General features: G+C 45.3%; 1 protein-coding gene across 10 annotated transcripts in view; it reads left to right on the forward strand.

Moving 5' to 3' along the window:
- LHFPL2 (LHFPL tetraspan subfamily member 2) overlaps positions 1-18,654 on the forward strand; it is a 153,743-nt gene extending 135,089 nt beyond the window's left edge. For all 10 annotated transcript variants that reach the window (XM_072736943.1, XM_072736948.1, XM_072736950.1 and 7 more), the window contains one exon: positions 14,567-18,654. In XM_072736943.1, coding sequence (XP_072593044.1) covers positions 14,567-14,823 — 257 coding nt within the window. In that variant the 3' untranslated portion in view covers positions 14,824-18,654. The remainder of the gene's footprint in view (positions 1-14,566) is intronic.
- The last annotated feature ends 769 nt before the right edge of the window (positions 18,655-19,423 follow it).

Genomic DNA, 19,423 nt, shown 5'->3' on the forward strand with positions numbered 1-19,423 from the left:
GGCATTTTTTCAAAAAGCAGAAGATTGCATTGAATTGACAGGAAAACTGAGAACTCCTTCCTCTCACGGCTCTTCCCCCTGACCCTCAGTCTCTAATCCCTTTCCTTTCTGGAGGCCGCTTCTAGCAGTTGAGCCTTGACTGCAGGTGGCTCTCCAGGCTCCCTTCACAGAGTAAATCACAGGCTGATGGGCCTTCCCTAGGTGAGGACTTGTCCAGATCTTGGCAGAGCCAGAAGCACACATCAGGCCGTAGCCCCCTGGGATTCATTACAAAAGCTGGGTAACGGGCCAGCAGGGTCGTGGTTGCCAGCTGTCTTCCTTAGGTTGTGACCTGGATGTAATCCATAATGAAACCGTAGAACGCAGAGATCCAGGTTTTCCATGACGGCATCGAGCAGTTTGTTTTTAGAAATGCATGGAGGGCTCTCTTAGAAGTCTATGGAATCCCCAGTGACTCAGGGTTGGGACAGAAGCCATTAAAGTGAGCTCAGGGTTTGGCTCCCTGGTCCTGGCTTGGACTTTGCCGCCGGGCTTGCTGCGAGGGTGGGGTAGCACGGGCTGCGGGGCCGCCTGCTGATTTCTCGGGCTTCCTCGTAGGCGTCTGCGTGGCCCTCACGCTCTAGTCCCTGGAGCCCTCTGTCTGCACCCTTAGGGTCCAGCAGGACTGCCCGGGAGCTGCGCCACCAGTCTGACGGGATTAGCTAGCCGGGGGGCTGGGCCCTGCCTCAGGGGGCTGGGGCAGAGGGTGTGCCCGAGGGAGCCCCCGCTGTTGTCAGGCCCGGCCTGGCGTGTGTGGGCTCAGCTTTCTGGGAAGGGGGCAGTGGTTCAGGATGGAGGGGGACAGTATGCGCAAAGGGACAGGAGTAAAAAGAATCGGACAGAGAAGACAGATGAGGGTTTCACCTTTGCTGCTCGTATAGTTGCTTTGTCATAAATCAAAATGTGTGTGCGAGCGTGGAGAGGCCCATGAAATAGGCCGCGATCGCACTCCAGGTCGTGCTACTGCCACTGCTGTTTCTCACAGGATGAACAGTAACTATCAGGAGGACGACCACGACTCAGCCCGGTCTCAGCGTGTATTTTGGCTTCTCCCTTGCTCTCTACTCATTCACTTCTGGGCCAGAGAGACCGGCCATCGGAGAGGAAAAAACAAGAACAGGGGCTCCGAAAACATAAGGACAGGGGAAGAGATTCCTGAGTCTCACAGGGAACTTGCCCCGGAGTTTTACACCTGAAACATTTACCTGGCTTTCTCCAAGAAGGTAGTGGGACTCTGCCCAACTTCAACCCTCAGAGAAAAAGTATGAGTAAATAGAGTAAGCATCTCCTGCTTTTCCTTCTTAGAACAAAGCGCTGGAAGCTTCTGGCTGTCAAAGGAGGCTCTTCATTTCTGGTTCTCCAGACAGAGAATGCACCCCAGAAGTCAGGTCCAACCAGTTCTATGTCTCAATCAGTTTAAGAACACCACTGATTTGGGGCGCCTGGGTGGCTCAGCGGTTGAGCATCTGCCTTTGGCTCAGGTTGTGATCCTGGGTCCTGGGATTGAGTCCTGCATGGGGTTTCCTGCAGGGAGCCAGCTTCTCCCTCTATATGTCTCCCTCTCTCTCTCTCTGTCTCATGAATAAATAAATAAAATCTTAAAAAAAAAAATACCACTGATGATGACAGATCTACTAATTCATCAACCTCCAATAAATAATCCCCTAGTAAAAACTGAGTATGCAGAAATGTACAGCAGGTCAGAACTAAATTTCAATTCAAGGAGTTTTTATTGGATGCCTACTAAATGCAAAGACTATAGACTCAGGTCTCCAATTTCTTGAGTTTCTGCTCCCCAGCCATATTACAATAGAGTCATTGTTTCATAAACTATACCCTAGAGAACCAAAACTATATATATAAATCATTATATATAAAGGGAACTGAGAACTCAATCATATCATTAGATAAAAAACTACTCCCTAAAAGCAAGCGGAACAAGCAGGCATTAATATAAGTCCAGGGAGAGGGATCTACTTTTAAAGAATCAGTTGGAAGGTCTAGAAGAAAAGTGCAAATTCTCTTAAAATTCAGAGCACCTGATACACAAATAAAATGTGGAAAGCGGTTTGCCATGGTAACCACTAAATTATAGATGTAAATTATCATGGAGCCATGGATGATGTCCATATTCTATTAACTAATAATCACTTAAGTATGGTTCTGAATACTTACATGAGCAGTTCAGGCACTGTTATAAGAGCTAAATGCAACAAGAGTATTCTAAGCTGTGACGCCACTTGAAAAGTAATGTGCATCTCCTGTGAAGAGCTGTGCTCCAGCACAGCTGGCCATATTTATAAGTTCAGTTACTGTATACAGTCTTCCCAGTAACTTTATTAAATGTCCAGGACTCACTCTTTTTTAACTTTTTTTTTTTTTTAAAGATTTTATTTCTTTGAGAGAGAGCACAAGAGGTGGGAGGGGCAGAGGGAGGAGAAGCAGACTCCCCACTGAGCAGGGAGCCCGATGGCCAATAATTGAGGGTTGAGGGGCTTGACTAGAACTCTTGGATCATGACCTGAGCTGAAATCCAGAGTCAGACAGATGCTTAACCAACTGAACTATCCAGGCGCCCCCAAGAATCACTCCCATTTAAAAAATACCCTCTACTACTGATGAAATCTAAAATAAACAGTGAGAGGGCAGCCCGGGTGGCTCAGTGGTTTAGCGCAGCCTTCAGCCCACGGCGTGATCCTGGAGTCCCAGGATCGAGTCCCACATCAGGCTCCCTGCATGGAGCCTGCTTCTCCCTCTGTCTGTGTCCCTGCCTCTCTCTCTCTGTGTGTCTCTCATGAATAAATAAAATCTTTAAAATAAAACAAAATAAACAGTGAGAATGCCAAACCAGTATTAAAAATTTCAAACCAAAATGCCCAGCTGCTATGTGTTGAGAGTTTTGAGGCCAGTGTCAGGGCCCTGTGTGGAAAAGACACCTGCTTCATTGGAGGAGTTATTTAACATAATCTGGACGTTAAGACTTTAGCAGGCAGGAAATTTACTTACTGTCCTAAAAATTTTATTGCTCAAAAACAATCTTTTCATGTGTCTTTTACTCTGCTATACACTACATTCTTATTTATCTTGGAAGTTTATTTTGAATGATCAGTGTAATTTGGTTATAGTCAAACAGAAGCTCTTTCTTAATCTGGCATGTTGGATGAATAATTTATCAAGAAAATATTTTATAAATTTTTCCAGTTGCATGTAAACAGTTTAAAAAATAGCTTCTCTTGAGAAGAAAACTCTATCACTAATTCACAGGAAGGAATAATCTGGCTAAATTAGAATGTTGGGATGCATTCTAACTATAAAGAGTTAAGGCTTTAGAAATTGCCAGGGAAGTAATTTGCATATAACATGAATCATTGCTGAGAAAGACTTCAGAAAGCTTCAACAAGGGAGAAACTGCATCTTTCTTATAGATTGTTTCTCCATATATTCTAAGGGCATGCAGACAATTCTTAATTGATGGTCATTAATTCTGAGTAATTCTAACAGAAACTTCCTCTGGAGGCCTTGGTTATAAAGTCTTTTTATGAAAACTATGCTCTGATTGTCTTCCAAAGAATTCTCTTTATGTTGTTGTGTCATCTGTCCACCCCCGACCCTGGAAAAGTATTTTTCTTGCCAATTATAATTCCCTGGGAGTGTTTTTAGTAGGAAATCAGTACCATACTAGATTCTTCTGGGGAGATAGTATGAGCATTAATACAAACTTTTAAAAAATTTGACACCTGATCCTTCACTTTTCCCCTCAGAAAAATCTTATTGGTTAGAAACCTGTTATTAATCATGTACAAAGGTGACATGTAGATATAATCTGCTCTACAAAGACACTGTGGTACAACCCAAAACCGTTTTCATGACGAGTGAACCCTCTGACCTCCAGTTCCTGATCTGCCTATCAAAGCAGAGTTATTAAATGTCAAAACTGGACCCAGTTTGACTCGTTCATAAGCTCTTGAAATTTTAAAATGAGGTGCAGTGAGAACAAGTTTAGATTTTAGATTCCCAAGAGACAGGGAGTTCCAAAGAGCCTCTTTACTCTTCATCCTGTTACTTGCTTCTTAGAAAGGTGTCCCCACCCTGACACAGGCAACCTCTGCCCTCGTGTTCCCTCTCCTCAGAGGGGCCCCTTGCCCAGCGGTTACTGCCTTTGAATGAACCCTGATCCATTCTTCTAAGGTTTCCAGAAGTCTACATCAAAAATGAGAAAGATAAGGACAATGTAGTAAGATTTCACAGAGCCGGGTATGTTCAATTTAAGGAACTAATTCTCAGATTACATCCTTCACCGCTTTTGTGTTAAAATATGCTTTTATTGAAATGATGAGGAAAGGAGGTGATGGTTATTTTCAGTGTCTTTATATCAGCAAAATAGAAATAATTGGCCTTCCAGTAATTTTTCTGGCTATTGTACTACTGTGTGAAGTCTAGAAGTTGTGGGAACCACTGTTCTAGAATCTAAGCAAGGATTAGATTGTCTTTTTCACAGTTCTATCTCTGCTGTTCAGAATGGGCCCTACTCCGTACATAACTGTTAGTAAATGCACGTTCATTGGTAAAAACGCGATCTGTGATATGATGGTCTGTACTAGCACAGCGATACATTTCTAGGCATGTGGAAAAGAGTAAAGTGTTTCCCAGTGCTAAGCCTCAATCCTGACATGACCTCTGCCCTCTGAGACAGGGCACAAATAATTAATGGAGCCATTACCCAAAGAACTAATAAGAATCATTTCAGAACTGGAAAGCACCAGAACTAAATTCTGTTTGGGCTTTTGAATAAATTTGCTTTGAAAAATTGAAAAACCTTAAAGGGCAAAGTGATGTCAAAGGTATAGATTAACCAAAACTGGCAATTCTTAGGCAGAAATCCTTGATTCATGTTATAACTAATACCTGGCTTTATCCTTCTGTTTATAAATACTGTGGAATACTCTGGTAACTTGACATTTTGATACTGAGGCTAGTGGCCTGCCTGGCATCTGAGAAGTCAAGCAGGTTGGATGCCATTGCTCAGTAGCGTTGCAACTCGGGAGGCAGGAGACCAGGACTCTCCTTGGGTGGAGAGAAGGGCCCTGAGAGCCACCATCCAGGTGTCTGTCGCCCTACGTCGTGCCTGAGGTGGAGGCCGTATCCTCAGTGTGCGGACCCGGAGACAGGCAGGTCTCCCACCAACACACCAATAACTTAAACCTGTGGAGCCAGGGAGGGATGCAGGGGGAGGTCAGGGGAGGCGAAGGTCATCAGCTGTGTTCTGTGAATTAAAAGCTATTTGAAGGGGGTGAGATGGTTGCATGGTGGCCTGACCTGCTGGACAAGGATGTAATCGGGGTGCTGAGCGTCCCCGTGGTGCCGCGTGTTGTCTCATCAGCTGTCCCGGGAAGAACACCGGATATGCTGTCTTGTGGCTGGCGTTGTTTTAGGTGGAGGTGCAGCTTTATATGGTTCCCAATCATACAGAATCTCAAAGATGAAAATGTATGTGGATTATCTGGCTTAGACTTGTTTCACTCTGGTCCAATAGGTTTTATGTTTCATTTGCAGTTTTCTCCTCACACGGTTGTTCGCATTGGCCAGAGGAGGCAAACTTGAAATGGTTCTGACCTGTTCACTAGGTTTTCTTCTCGAAGTTTCTTTAGCCAGGGGCAGCCATTCCACAGTGGCATCTATATTGTGGTAAAGAGGCTGGTGACACTCAGATTGTAATGGAAGAGAAGCTGTGGATGGAACATCTTTATTTGCCGTTGGCTTGCTATGGTGTTAGCAAATCAGCCTGAACAAACAACAGGTGACCCTTTATTTTGGTGCAGCCTTTCCCTCCCTCCTGCCCCCTCATAGCATTGGGGTGCTTTCCTCACTTGATAACTGTCCCACATCATCCACTCTCTAACCCCTTGTAGGTAGAAGTAAGCCAGCTTTGAGTACATCCCAATCTCTCTTCTTCAGCGGGTCAAATGCTTTTGTCTTAGAAGCGAGTCTCTGGTTTGCAGTAAAGCAGCAGCAGTGGAGTCTGGAGCCCACTGCCTGTCCCAGGTCGCCGCTCGGTAGCTGTGGAACCCTACTGAATCCCTACATGCTGCGGTTTCCTCATCTGTCTGGTGATAATATTAATAGTACCAACCTCATAAGTTTGTTAAGAGGACTGAATGAACTAAATTTAAAGTGCTTCACCAGTGCCTGGCACATTGTAGTGCCCAGTAAGCATCAATGGTTGCCATAGTTACAAGTTACTATGCCCACTAAAAGGTTCTAGTCATCTGTATAAACTTCCAGCCTTAAAGTATTAGTTGTAAATGCATTAAATTGAGCAAAGGTGTTTATAGCTTTAGCTCCATGTCATCTTTACTTGGAATCTAGCATTTGTGCCGTAGAAGACCTTTCCAAAAGGTTCTTGTAAAGACGTGAAGACTAGAAAGAAAACAAGATTCAGAAATAATGGGGGAAGTTGGTCAACAACACAGCATGGATAAAGGACTATGGCTTAGGCACTGAGTGTAGATTTGGGAGAAAGATGGAGACATAGAAGCCAAGGAATAAGGAATACACCCCCTACTGCTGTTAACAAGTTTATAGTTGAATGGGAGTCCATGGTGCCCAAGCAGTTGCTGTTCTTTTATGGGACAAATGTGTGTTCCAGCACAGTTAAGACTTCCACTTTTTACTATCACTGTTCTATTTAGTTTTCCAGATACTCGGTTAACCCTGTACTTGCCACTTAGAATTTCATAGGCAAAAATTTTAAATAAAAATTACATTTTATCCTTTCTTAAAACAGAGAGAACCAGGTCTAGCCTTGTGTTGTGACCGAGAATGATCACTACAGAATGTCTCACAAAGTTCCTGAACATGAAGAGTGTGTAGGTTCATACCATGATGATTGGGAAAAGCAGCGCGATGACAGATTCAGTGGGTGGGAACTGGGTGTAGTCTGATACGGTGTGCTTCCTCAAAGCATGATATGTGTGCCCAGCGGGATTGTGAAAGAGAAGTGTGCACACCTAGCAACAGTTGATGACCTACAATTAGCTATTAAGGACTGCCAAGGGATCCCTGGGTGGCGCAGCGGTTTGGCGCCTGCCTTTGGCCCAGGGCGTGATCCTGGAGTCCTGGGATCGAGTCCCACGTCGGGCTCCCTGCATGGAGCCTGCTTCTCCCTCTGCCTGTGTCTCTGCCTCTCTCTCTGTGTGTCTCTCATGAATAAATAAATAAAATCTTTAAAAAAAAAAAAAAAAGGACTGCCAAAACGACTTCCAGCTGTATCCCTACGTTTGTGGTGAGCCACTCTGTACACCATGTTGTACCACATGAAACAGACTTAGAGGTAAATAACACGGTACTCCTCTCCTGGAACGCAGACCACACAGACCAGACGCTGATCTGTGACACTGCCTTCAGTGTCTGCTGGGCTGCTGATGGGAAGGGGTCTTTCCATTCTCAAGGCTCATGGTGCTTCTGGACACCACCCTTCCTCTGCCACGGCCCACCCCTCTCTTCATTTACCTTTGTATCCCTCTGCTCTCTACCACTTACTATTATCCCGAACTTCTCCAGGTTTATCCCTGTACTGCTCCGCTCTCAGCTGGGGTCCTGGAAAGGTCCACAGGTCAGCCACAGTCTGTCTTTTCAGCTGTGCTCACTGCAGCCAGCAATAGTGGGAAACAATTTCAGAGTTTTGAGGCTAACCTAAAGCTGGTCTCCAGATTAAATGAAAATTCATTACATTTAATTGACTCAGTACTTTATCTTTGTGTTCTCCCAAAGAGCGTCATTTTCTAGAGCTAGAAAGGAGGTTTTTAGTGCTTGCAGTCAAGTCCCATGGTTTGGCCCTTGCGTGAGTTTCATTAGGAAGTACGGCAGCTGTGCTGTTACCGAAATTGCCAACCCCTAAGATTCACGTTATTGAATGAAGCTTTTCCTCCAACCATTTAAAAAACTTGGCAAGTACATTATATCGGTTTCCTTTAAAATGTAACATCTGCATCACAGCACCCTGTCTTCCCATTCATCAAATATTTACTGAGCACCTATTACATGTCATGTGGTTCTAAGCAACTGGGATACATAAAGAATAAACTGACAAAGTTCTTTGTCATGGAGTTTACACTGAAGATGGTGGAGACAGTATCCTAAATAAGTCATTCAGTATATTAAAAGGTGGTGGGTACTGTGGAAGAAACAAAAAGTGCAGCCAGGCTGAGAGGGGTTAGGTAAGCCGGGTGATAAGAGGACATCAGGTAGTCAGGGCTGGCTTCGGGGAGACAGATTCAAAGACTTGACGGGCATAGAGGAGTTAGCCATGTGGGTCATCGGGAGAAAGCGCCCTGCGGCCCAGGAAGAGTTAAGAGCAGAAGGCCCTGCGGGCAGAGGAATGCGCCCTCTAAGAGGAGTCAAAAATTATTCGAAGGTTTTTGGCCTGAGCGGGTGTAAGAATTGAACCATTGAACTCCCACTTGCTGATATGAAGTCCCCGGGGGCAAAGAGCAGGCTGTGAAGGAGGGAGTGGCGGCTCAGAGTGAGCTTTGGATGTAATTTCAAGTTCCCTGTCAGGCATCCGGGGGTCAGGCAGGCCCTTGGCCGCGGGGCTGGAGGCCAGAGCGCAGGAGCTATCCGCCTCCAGGAGTAAAGCTGCGGAGCCGTGGGCACTCCCGTGTTCAGACACCGAGCAGGAAAAGCCAGTTGGCCTCCCGCGGAGAGGGGGTGGAGGATCCACAATACCTGTGAGGAGGACCGTCCTGCCTTAGTTCCCCTCTGATCCTGCGCTCCACTATGTTTTTCGACTTTCTGATGGAAGTTACCGCTCCCATAAGCCTGCAGTGCCCCCTGAGCTGGGTCGGAGCAGGGGGCTGGGGATGGGGAAGGCAGTCACACTCTTGTCTGATTGGCCTTACTTCCGTTGGAGAGATGGCTGCCCCAAGCAAGGGAATGAGGTGTAGGGGCTGTGGTGGCAGGGGCAGCGTCCTGGCATTATGCTTTAGTGACCTGAGCTCTGAGTCTCAAGGTAGACCTACCTGAGGGGGATAAACAAGGGCCCTCCTGCTGTTCCTAAATGAGTCAATGGCTATTTCAAAGAAACAAGTTGAACTCTTGACCTTTGTTATCCAAAGTTAACTGTGACATACCCATCAGGTTTATGGTAAATGAATGCTAAGCCAAAACTGTGATGTATACCAAGAGAAATAAAGGTCTGTGCCCTCCAGGGGCTCAGAGTCCTGCCAGGCACTGCGGTATCCTTAGGGCTGAGCTGAGCGTAGGGACTGGCGCTGAGTAGGTAATGCAGGAAATAGTTGCTGAATAAGTCCACAGAATTAACAGTGTGATGAAGAGCTGGAGAGGGACAGGGCAGGGGAAGCACACAGAGAATACCGTCCTGGCAGGAAATGGTGACCGTGTTGCACTTGGAAGGACACCTGGGTGAGGGGGGATATGTCCAGGTAGAGGACCCCCGAGGCATCAGCACCAATAAGAGCCCTGGCTCAAGGAATGGTGGTGTGGGTAGTGTGGTCAGATTCCTCGAGTATTACTGGCTTACAAGTGCTTAAAGCCTATGAAATCCCACATCGACCCCTTCCTCTAGCCCAGTGCACCAGGCCAAGCACATAGTATATACTCAGTGGACACTCCTCACAAATTGACCCAAATTTTATTTATTTTTTTATGAGAGACATAGAATGAGAGAGGCAGACACACAGACAGAGAAGCAGGCTCCATGCAGGGAGCCGGATGCGGGACTCGATCCTGGGACCCCAGGACCACGCCCTGGGCTGAAGGCGGGAACCCAACCGGTGAGCCCCCCGGGCGTCCCTAGAATGAGCTTCTCGATTCCCGTCTACTGGAGGCTAACTGTTGCGTCCCTCCCTGGGAGCTTCTCCACAGGTTGACAGTGTCAGTGCCTGGCCTTAGAAAAGCACTTTGCACACTGAGGGCTGGTCATTCCTTGCTCCAGCCAGGTGAGGGAAGGTATTACAAGCAGCAGAGAGACACAGCGGGCCCTGTACGGTGATAGCTGGCACCTGAGGCTGGTGTTCAGGGCTGTCTGCAGCCTGTGGGCATCTTGGGTAGTCCAAGGAACTAACCATCAGTTTCTTTTCAGTTTTTTCTTTCCCACATAAGGTTGAGTCGTCCCCAGTAATCCCGTGATGAGCATAGGGCACCTTCTGGGGGATCACCCTAGCAATCAGTCATGGAGAGGTTATGACAACTCTGAGTCACTTACCGTTTCCTTCAGTGGTGGCTATTTTCTGGCCAGTATCATCCCCCCTGCTTTTCTTCCTCCCAGCTGGGCCAACCATTGCTCACCCAGGCACATGGGAAGAGATGCCAGGCAAAAAAAGAGCAAAAGCCCACTGGCCTCATCACTTACTTTCTCTATCACCGTCCACAAAACACATAATATACCTCCCAAAACAATACTGCATGAGGGCAAGGTGGTAGAAAGACCCAGAGACCACTACAGGCTGACCTAACTTCAGAAACTACTTTTTAAATAGCTGCACAGGAAGATCAGACCTTTTTCTGGCTGGCTCTTATGTGAAATTCAATCTGGAGCACAGTTCACCTTCTATTTGGTCTCTGGCTGTAGCCCCCGCCACGCTGAGAGTCCTTGGGCATACTCCAAGTGGAGGACCAGAATAACCATGCTGAGTTTGCAGCGGACTTGGTGTGTCTTACTGTATTTTTCTGCCGGTTGTCTGACATGCCTATCTAAGACTTTAATTTTTGTCTCATTAGTTGGGGTCATTAATCCTGTTTGGAATTCGGGGTAGAAGTTTGCTTCTAAACACGGGAATTCACAGGCCTGGGACAGGATAAACCAGCCAGCTAAGAGTCTCTTTCTTCTTTCCTGCTGACACATTTGTTCTCATTGATTGGCATCTGTCAGGTTATTAGTTTTCATGGCGTGGGTGGCAGGTTGTGGCACACTGTGGTTTAGAGATATTTTATTATGGGCGTAACTATGTTCCAGGCACTCTTCTGAGGACTGGCTTTAGAAGGCTAAACTCCATCCCTGCCCTGGTGGAGTTTCAAGTCTGGGATGGAGATGGAGAATAATTAAAATACGTAAAATAGTAGATTGAACTATAAGATATGTCCAATGGTAGGCCAAAAATGGCCAAATAAAAAAAAAGGCCAAATATTGAAAGTTTCATATGACTCAAATATACTCTATGTTAGTAATTAACGTAAGGAGAAATAAAGCAAGGAAAGGGGGGAAGTAGGTGGTTAGAAATTTGAATAGAGTGGAATGGAAGACCACACCAACAAGGTGGCATTTGAATGTGGCCTAAACACTATCTGGAAGGAAAGCACTGCCCATAAGAGGCAGTGCCTGGGATGGGCCTGGGATGTCAGGGGCCTGTGGATGGCTGGTATGAATGTCCAACGAAATGCCCTCTGGCTAGTGAGGCTGGAGAGGAGAACATGAGGGTGAGAAAGGCAGAGGTGAGTTTGAACAGGTAATAGGGAGCCAGAGCAAGGCCAAGGAGATAAAGAGAAAGCTGGATTTTACCCCGAGTTGGGGAACCTTAATGGGTTTTTTCCTCATTTTTACTAAGAAGCAAAAGTAACCTGTTAGGGTAATGTTTTATGACTAAGGAATGCTTCTTAGGGCCCGGCAACCACATGCCCAGGCTGCTCATAAGGTACATGGGTCCAAGAGCAGTAGAATCAGGACATCTTAAGGGAAGGACTAAGTGTGGCAGTCACTGGAGGAGACAACCTGACTTGTTAAATTTGCTGGAATTCCTCTGGTAGAAAGCCTTTGTCCAAATACTAGAGAGAGGAAAAATGGTGGGGGTTTTTGCTTACCTGAAGGCCTGCTGTTTTCTTGGTCTCATTATTCATGGCACTCACTGGACTAATTACAGCTGTGGGAGGAGCGGTGACCGGCCAGGGCCAGGTGGACAGTGGCGCTCTGCTCCCTCTGACCCTGTGAGCCTCGGGGAATTGGGCGAGGCTGTGGCCTGGGCACACACCCCTGTCCGGGGCTTGCAGACTGCCCTCCCCTGGACTGCCCGTGGGCTTATAAACATTCAAGCTGAGGCTCTGGACAAACTCCTCAGCAGGAGACCCTTGTATGCTAGTGTCCCTGCGGTCCTTCTTCACAAGCGGGGCAGCTTGTGACGGGATTTTAAGATGGGCTGAAGCACTTCAGGAGCCTTAGCTGAACTACGAGAAAGGGGAGCAGCCGGGGGCCCTGGCACCGGTGCCAGAGTCAGTGTTTGGGACTGTGCTGCGCAAAGGGATCTGACGACATTAAGATGACTATTTTAAAACTGCCTACTTCCCAGAAGAATCTGCGGCAGCCAGATTAAGATACTGCGTATGTCCTACCAGCTGGATCCCCGCATAGGGCAGGAGTGCTCTCCATGCTGTCTTTGGTCCCGATCACAGTAAAACACCTTAGTTTTACTTATTGGGCCTGTTTAAGCCACATAATACAGATGTGTGCAATTAATATTTAATTGGAGGTGCAATTTAAATACGAACATGCTAGTCTTTTAAAGGGACAAGCAGCAACTGCTCCCCTGCCTCGGATAGGCACTAGGGCTTGACCGTAGAGGCCGTGCGACAGAGAGTGCTTCTGAATCCTCATTCGAGTCCCAGTGATGGTACCTCAGTGTTTCCAGGGAAACTGAGGACCTGAGGGAGGAGACTACCCAAGTGTAGTCTACCCTTGGGTGAGGTTTCCTAGGGAAGGAGATGGGGATTAATCAGACTTTATTATAGGCCTTAGAAATCCAAAAGAGGGCAGCCCGGGTGGCTCAGCGGTTCAGCGCCGCCTTCAGCCCAGGGCGTGATCCTGGGGTCCCGGCTGAGTGAGATATGGAGAATAGTTTATTCTTCCAGGGTATTAAATTATACCGGGATTTTCCTCTCTCCCCAAATTATTACACCTTTCAAAATAGACCCTCAAAATGTACCTGACTTGCTTACTCCTAAGTGGTAAACTTTAAACTGTTAGTGTTTATATACGGGAGAGGTCTGCTAAAGCCTTGTACCTATTATCAGCTGCTAGTCTATGTTCCAGTTTTGTTACAGCTGTTACTGTTACGGCCATATAAAGTTGTTTGTTTTTTTGTTTTTTTGCACTTTAATATTCGCAACCACTTTGAGTTAAGGATTAGTGTTTTATAGGTGAGGAATCCTACCCAGACAAGTTTAAAGACTTTTCTTAAAAAAAAAAAAAAAAAAGACTTTTCTAAAATCACCCAGCTCATAAATGGCAAGAGCTTGGATTCAAACCTCTATTACACCCTTAGCCCAGAGCTCTTCTAGCTACTAACCTACCCACCTCTTGACTTAGCCAGTCTGTGCTGAAACCTTGCCTATTCCAGAGTTACCGATGCATTCTCCACCGGCAGTCTTCTCCTTGGGGGAGTTAGCTCCACGCTCTCAGTTGTTTCTAACTGCACCTCTCTGGAATGGCTCAGTCGGCTGTGTGTTTCACTTAACACTTCTAACCCTGGAGTGCTTTTTCCCACCTTCCTCCCAGTACTGTGACCTATACAGAAACAAAGGGTTGCAGGGTGAAAGAGACTTCTTGTTTTGAAGCACCCTTCTTCAGACAGTAAACACATAAACCAGTTCCCTATATTCCACTCTTGCAAAAAAAGTCCCCTAAGCCCCAAAGTAGAACAATGGGATTACTTTGGGAAGTAGGGAAAATGAGATCCAAAATCAGATCTGAACTGCCAGGCTGGGCGAGAAGATGCCATCACAGGATGAAGACGGCTATGAAAGTTGTGATCTTTGGATTCAAACACTGTCCTTGATCATTCTTCAAACCTAATACTACCACAAATTTAGTCCAATTCTTTTTTGTGGGAAAGTTGTTGTAAATGACTTCAGAGCTTTGGTATGGTAAACCCAGAGAACTTCAGTAAAGGTAGGAAAAGAGAATTCAGAACCATGATTAAATTATGAGGATAGAATTGCTACTGGAAGGTATCTAAAGAAACAGCTTTTGGGGGGTATGAAATATGTTATCTTGTTTCATATCGGTGTCCTCTTTCAGAGAATACCATTTTTCTCCTGCCACATAGAATAAAGCCATCTTGCTGCTGTTCCAGCACAGGAAAAGCCATCAACCAAGTCCATAAACAAATGGGCATAGGGTACATTCTTTTTTTTTTTTTCTAATAAATATTTAGAGAAGTGGGTCCACATTTCACTTGTGGGGGCCGCCGTTTGCCAGCCTCCGCCTTAGACTGAAAGGAAAATGCTGACTATCAAGAGTTTTGTGGGAAGAAACAGTTTAATTTGCTTTTCTAGGAGAGAAATTATTAATGGGTCCACATTCTAACATACACAAAAGAGGCTACAGAGGTTTCTAAGAAAGCGGTGGCGTTTCTCGATGAGGTCAGATGAGCTGCATGAAGCCAGTCCCTGAGACCTGCCTCTGCGGAACGGGTGCCGCGGCCCTGGGCAGGCCACTGGGTGACAGCTGCAGCCTCGCTGGAGAGTTGCTCACCTTCCACTGGAAGCTGGGGGTTTCACCTATTTCTCTTCTGCCCTGCAGGCTTGTTCCTCATCCTGGGTTTGATACTCTACCCTGCTGGCTGGGGCTGCCAGAAGGCCGTAGGCTACTGTGGGCCCTACGCATCGGCCTACAAACCCGGAGACTGCTCCTTGGGCTGGGCCTTCTACACTGCCATCGGAGGCACAGTACTCACCTTCATCTGTGCAGTCTTCTCTGCACAAGCAGAAATTGCCACCTCCAGTGACAAAGTACAGGAAGAAATCGAAGAGGGGAAAAACCTTATCTGCCTCCTTTAGTTCAGAAGAGACACAAATGCCATTTTCATCCTGTGTAACCTTCTGAAAGAGCACCCCTCTGGTTTCTTCGAGTGAGTCAAGTGAAGAACTGGCCTTTATCTACCAAAGCCTACATTCCACAGCCCCAGGCCTTCACAGGACCGATGAGCGGCCACGTCCAGCCGAGTGACTGCACCTGGGCCACAGTGCCAGCTGTCAGAGATGGAATGGGAAACTACTGCATGCCCCCTGACACGTAGTTGACAAGTCTGACCCCATCTTCTCCCAGGGACCATGAAGGATAATGATCTAAACCATTAAGGCAGCCGTTCCTCTCCTAGCAGGAAACTGTGAGCTTGACTTGCAGGCTGTTTTGAGATGTGTCTCTGCCGTAAGGCTGCGTGCCAGTAGGCATCACTGCCTCAGAATGATGTTTCGGGGTTGGTGTTTTCGTCTCCTGTTAGTGCTTCCAGGTTGTCTCAGAGGCTAAAATGAAGACTGCATACTTCCTGGGGGTAGGATATGTGCTCGAGGCTGTAATAGGACACTGCCTCTTCTTGCTTAGCCCACCAGATCAGTGTGGAATCCTGTTGTGGGACTTATCCTAGGCTGAATTCCAGGGTAGGGTTGGATCAGTTGAATTGTCCCTCCAAGATTTTAGAAATCCAAGTAAGGAAAGAATAAGGACCTCTATGATCAGGAGAATAAAAGAAAATCCTGCTAGTGCAGACTTCCGTTCCACTGTCCAGCAGTCAGGCCCGCACCAATACCGGCTCAGTCTCCTCTTCCAATGGAGATCCCCGGTTTTTCTCTCCTGGGGTTAGGATCGAGCTTCGGCTGCCAAAGGAAACCCCGCCCTGTTTCCTCGTTCCAGGAACGGAGGTCTCCAAGCCACGGGTGGCTCGTTCAGATGTTCAGTGGGAGAACTTGCCAGAATCTCAGCACTTGTGGGGAGATCCTTGCCTGCTGTTTGGTAACCATGGGGTAGTCAGCTGTATCTCCCAACCCCAGCAGCAACAGAAAAAAGGGAGCTAGTCATGGGAGTTAAGTTTCCCCAGTTACTAGTATTGTTCCTGAAAGCAGATGGAAAGAACATTAAAATTACTGCAGCGGGTGAGTTGCAACAGGCCTCCATGCCCAGAAAAGCAGACTAGAAATTTAATGCAAAAATGAGAGCTAGACCAAGCTCATAGCACCGGTCTATGCCTGTTTACAAAAAGAGTGGAACACCACTGTTAGGATTCAGGAGCTTATAATCTAGTTTCTATAAATTGCCAAAAAAAATGGATTCCAAAAAATGGTACTAGCCACCACCTCACATTTACTTTGGAACGATCTTGGTAGCAGGAGCCCAGCTGGGTATTACCCCAAGCTTCAGACCTGCGCAACACCAACACTCCTTCACAGTTTAAGCAAATGGAGTGGACCTATGAGATTTACTGAAGAATTAAAAGTATAGGTCTATTTGGGTTTATAAATCTGTTCACTTGAGGGCTTGCCTTGTTTTGAAAGCTTAACAAAGTAATTACTTTGCACCTTCTTTGGCTGAGATATCGTACGCTAAGTGCCACTAGGCAGAGACACCTGATTTAGATTTTACGACACTGCCCCACATGAATCACCTTCAGGCTGAATCTAAAACTATGCCTTGGTGCAAAACAAATAATTGCTTTATATGTAGATGGAATGGAACAAGTCAAGGTTTATTTCCTTGGCCTGTACCACAAACCATTTTATCACACAGATTAAGAGCCAAGGGCAAGAGGGGTGGTGGTGCAGAACCAGGCCTCAATCACTTCACCATTCTTAGACCAAAGTTCAGAATAAGCAAGATGTAAGTCCTACAACTTTTTTTGGGAACAGAGAAAGGGTAAATAGGTATCCCCACAGCAGCCTACTATAGGGGCTCGGGAAACATCAATCCTATCTCTAACACCACACAGGAATAGGTTATGGTAGCCGATGGACAGGGCTCCTATCCCTATTTTTATGCTCTAACAAAGTCCCAATGCCCACAGTAACTGCTTTTTAAACTTTGGCAGTAATTTTTCATTCAAAAAAAGTAAGGGGTCGGGGGGGGGGATTCCATTCATCCCCAGATTCACTGTTTTTTTTCTGTACAAAATGGAGTATAAAATAAGTGTTAGGAAATTGCTTCTCTAACTCCCCATTTTACAGACAAGTTAAAGTCCCAAGCCCTGAGGATCTTGTGAGCATGTCCATCATCTTAACTACCTGACTGCTCATTGGCTAAGGTGATGGCATATCTCTAGAACACCCTGATAAACAGTAGTCACAAGTGAAAATGTCACTTCTCTTGCCAGAGTTCACTTGACAGTGTTTTTATTCCATTAGTCTGAATGCTACAGAAGACAAAGCACGTGCACACACACATAACCCCAAACCACTAAAAACTACTTAAGCACTGACTTAATAAGCAGAGCGGAGATGGAATTTCTCTAGCAGAGACAGAATAAGTAATGTGGGCCTTTTAAACCTTTAGCCCATTAGCCAGGCTTTGATTGGGAAAGATGAAACCTTAAAATCCTGCTAGTCTACACCAAAACTGTACAGCTGTTTAAAAGCCACTGAATACGAGGAATGTATTAGAAATATGTCAAACAATTGGACTGATTGTTGACCCACATTTTCCTAATATCAATCACCTAATCGCCTCAGTCCGAAAATCTAATACATAATATACCTGGACCATTACTACTACCAGAAAAGTCTTATTTATTATTGCCTGCATTTGTGCTTAAAATTTTGTGATGGGCTGGGCTTCTCAATGAACTCCAAGAAGGCATCAATACTTGCTTGGATTCTGTGGATGTTTTTAAACCTGTGTGCTAATTCAACAATGTTACATTAGTTGTATAAGGGTTTTTGTATAGTTTTCAAACATCTGTGGTGTAATGATCTTTGTTAAACATGTAAAGTACCATAGTCTTTTTTTTAAGTGTAGCATATTTAAAATATATATATATGTATATTATACATACACAAGTCTGTGTGAAAGATGTGCAATAACAAAGGTGTATGTATGTTTTGTTTTTTTTTGGAAACTGGACAGGAGTCAGAACAGGGATTGTTTCTGTTTTGGCAAAGGAGAGGTAAACATTTTTGCCTTCATGGCCTAGCCATTAACCCATAAGAATTTAAATGCTACACAAACCGATGTGAAGAAAAGACTGGTATGAAATCATTTATTCCTGGGTCTAAATTAAAATAATCACTAGATTTATGTGAAAATGAAGCCAGCACCAGGCCCAGTTAATGCTAGTCTTTCATGTGAAATGTGAAGCTGCCACATTGCCTTTTCTGTTAGTTTGATAACTAGAGTAGCTGGTACATAATCACTAAGGAGCTATTTCTCTAACATGCTTTGATAGACCACATTAATGCTAGACCACTATTTAAGGGCTGATCTCACACCTTCTTAGCCTAAGAGTCTGGCTTAGAACAGACCTCTCTGTGCAATAACATGTGGCCACTAGAAATCCCTGGCCTGCATTTGTATTTGGGCAGTGATGACTCCCAAGGGCCAAGAGAATTAAAGGCATGGACTGGGATTTCTTCTGAGACTGTGGTGAAACTCCTTCCAAGGCTGCGGGGTCATTAGGTGCTTTGGAGGAACTCAGCATCACTTGATATTCAGTAGCCACTTGAGCCAAATAGAAAACTGTATTTACCGCTAATGGACTCAATTTGAGCCTTCAAATTTATGGTTATCCTATTATACTGTAAACTAATACGTTGTTTGTCTAGCATTGATTAGGTTTCTGTGCGTATGTATTTCTCACAATGCCCTCTCCTCCCCAGATCGGAATTAAACCAGATTTTGGAAACTCATTCTGATTTTTTCAAGTCTGTTGGTTTCAAGAGAATTACATAATTTTCTCAAGATAAGCCCCTAACAGTCAACTTTTATGTTAAACACTAACTTATATGTAATATTAATGATAGGGGAAAAAATGTACAAGTATTTTACTATTCCAGTCATTAGTAACATATACTTTGCTAACTTAGGTTAGCTTTAACTTCAAGATTACGTACATATTTCCTCCTTGAAGAAGCATCAACATAAATGAAGAAGGGGGAACTCAGATATTATACAAGTATTAAAAAGACTTTACAAAGAAATAGGTATAATAATGACAAGGAAAAAAATCAGTTGAAGGGCACAGTCTCTTTCAACAAAAATACTAAAAAGCCAATTATGGAACAGTTGCACATCCACCTTTCCTAAAGGTAATCCTGCCCACAGAAAACCTCATCAAGAAGCCTTTTTTTAAAAGATTTTATTTATTCATGAGAGACAGAGACACAGGCAGAGGGAGAAGCAGGCTCCAGGCAGGGAGCCCGACGTGGGACTCGATCCCGGGTCCTCAGGATCACACCCTGGGGGGAAGGCAGGCGCTCAACCACTGAACCACCCGGGTGCCCCAAGAAGCAGAATTCTACTTTAAAAATTCAAAGAGGACACTAACACTTCTCATAAACAAGCACTTACCTGATAGAATAAACAAAAATGGCTCTTTCAAGGGCCTGTGACAGCAGAAACTGTATTTATGCTTTGGGTTCTAAAGATACCTGACACTTGCTAGGTTTCTAATAGAAA

The sequence above is a fragment of the Vulpes vulpes genome, chromosome 14, assembly GCF_048418805.1.
Source record: "Vulpes vulpes isolate BD-2025 chromosome 14, VulVul3, whole genome shotgun sequence".
NCBI classification, from domain to species: domain Eukaryota; kingdom Metazoa; phylum Chordata; class Mammalia; order Carnivora; family Canidae; genus Vulpes; species Vulpes vulpes.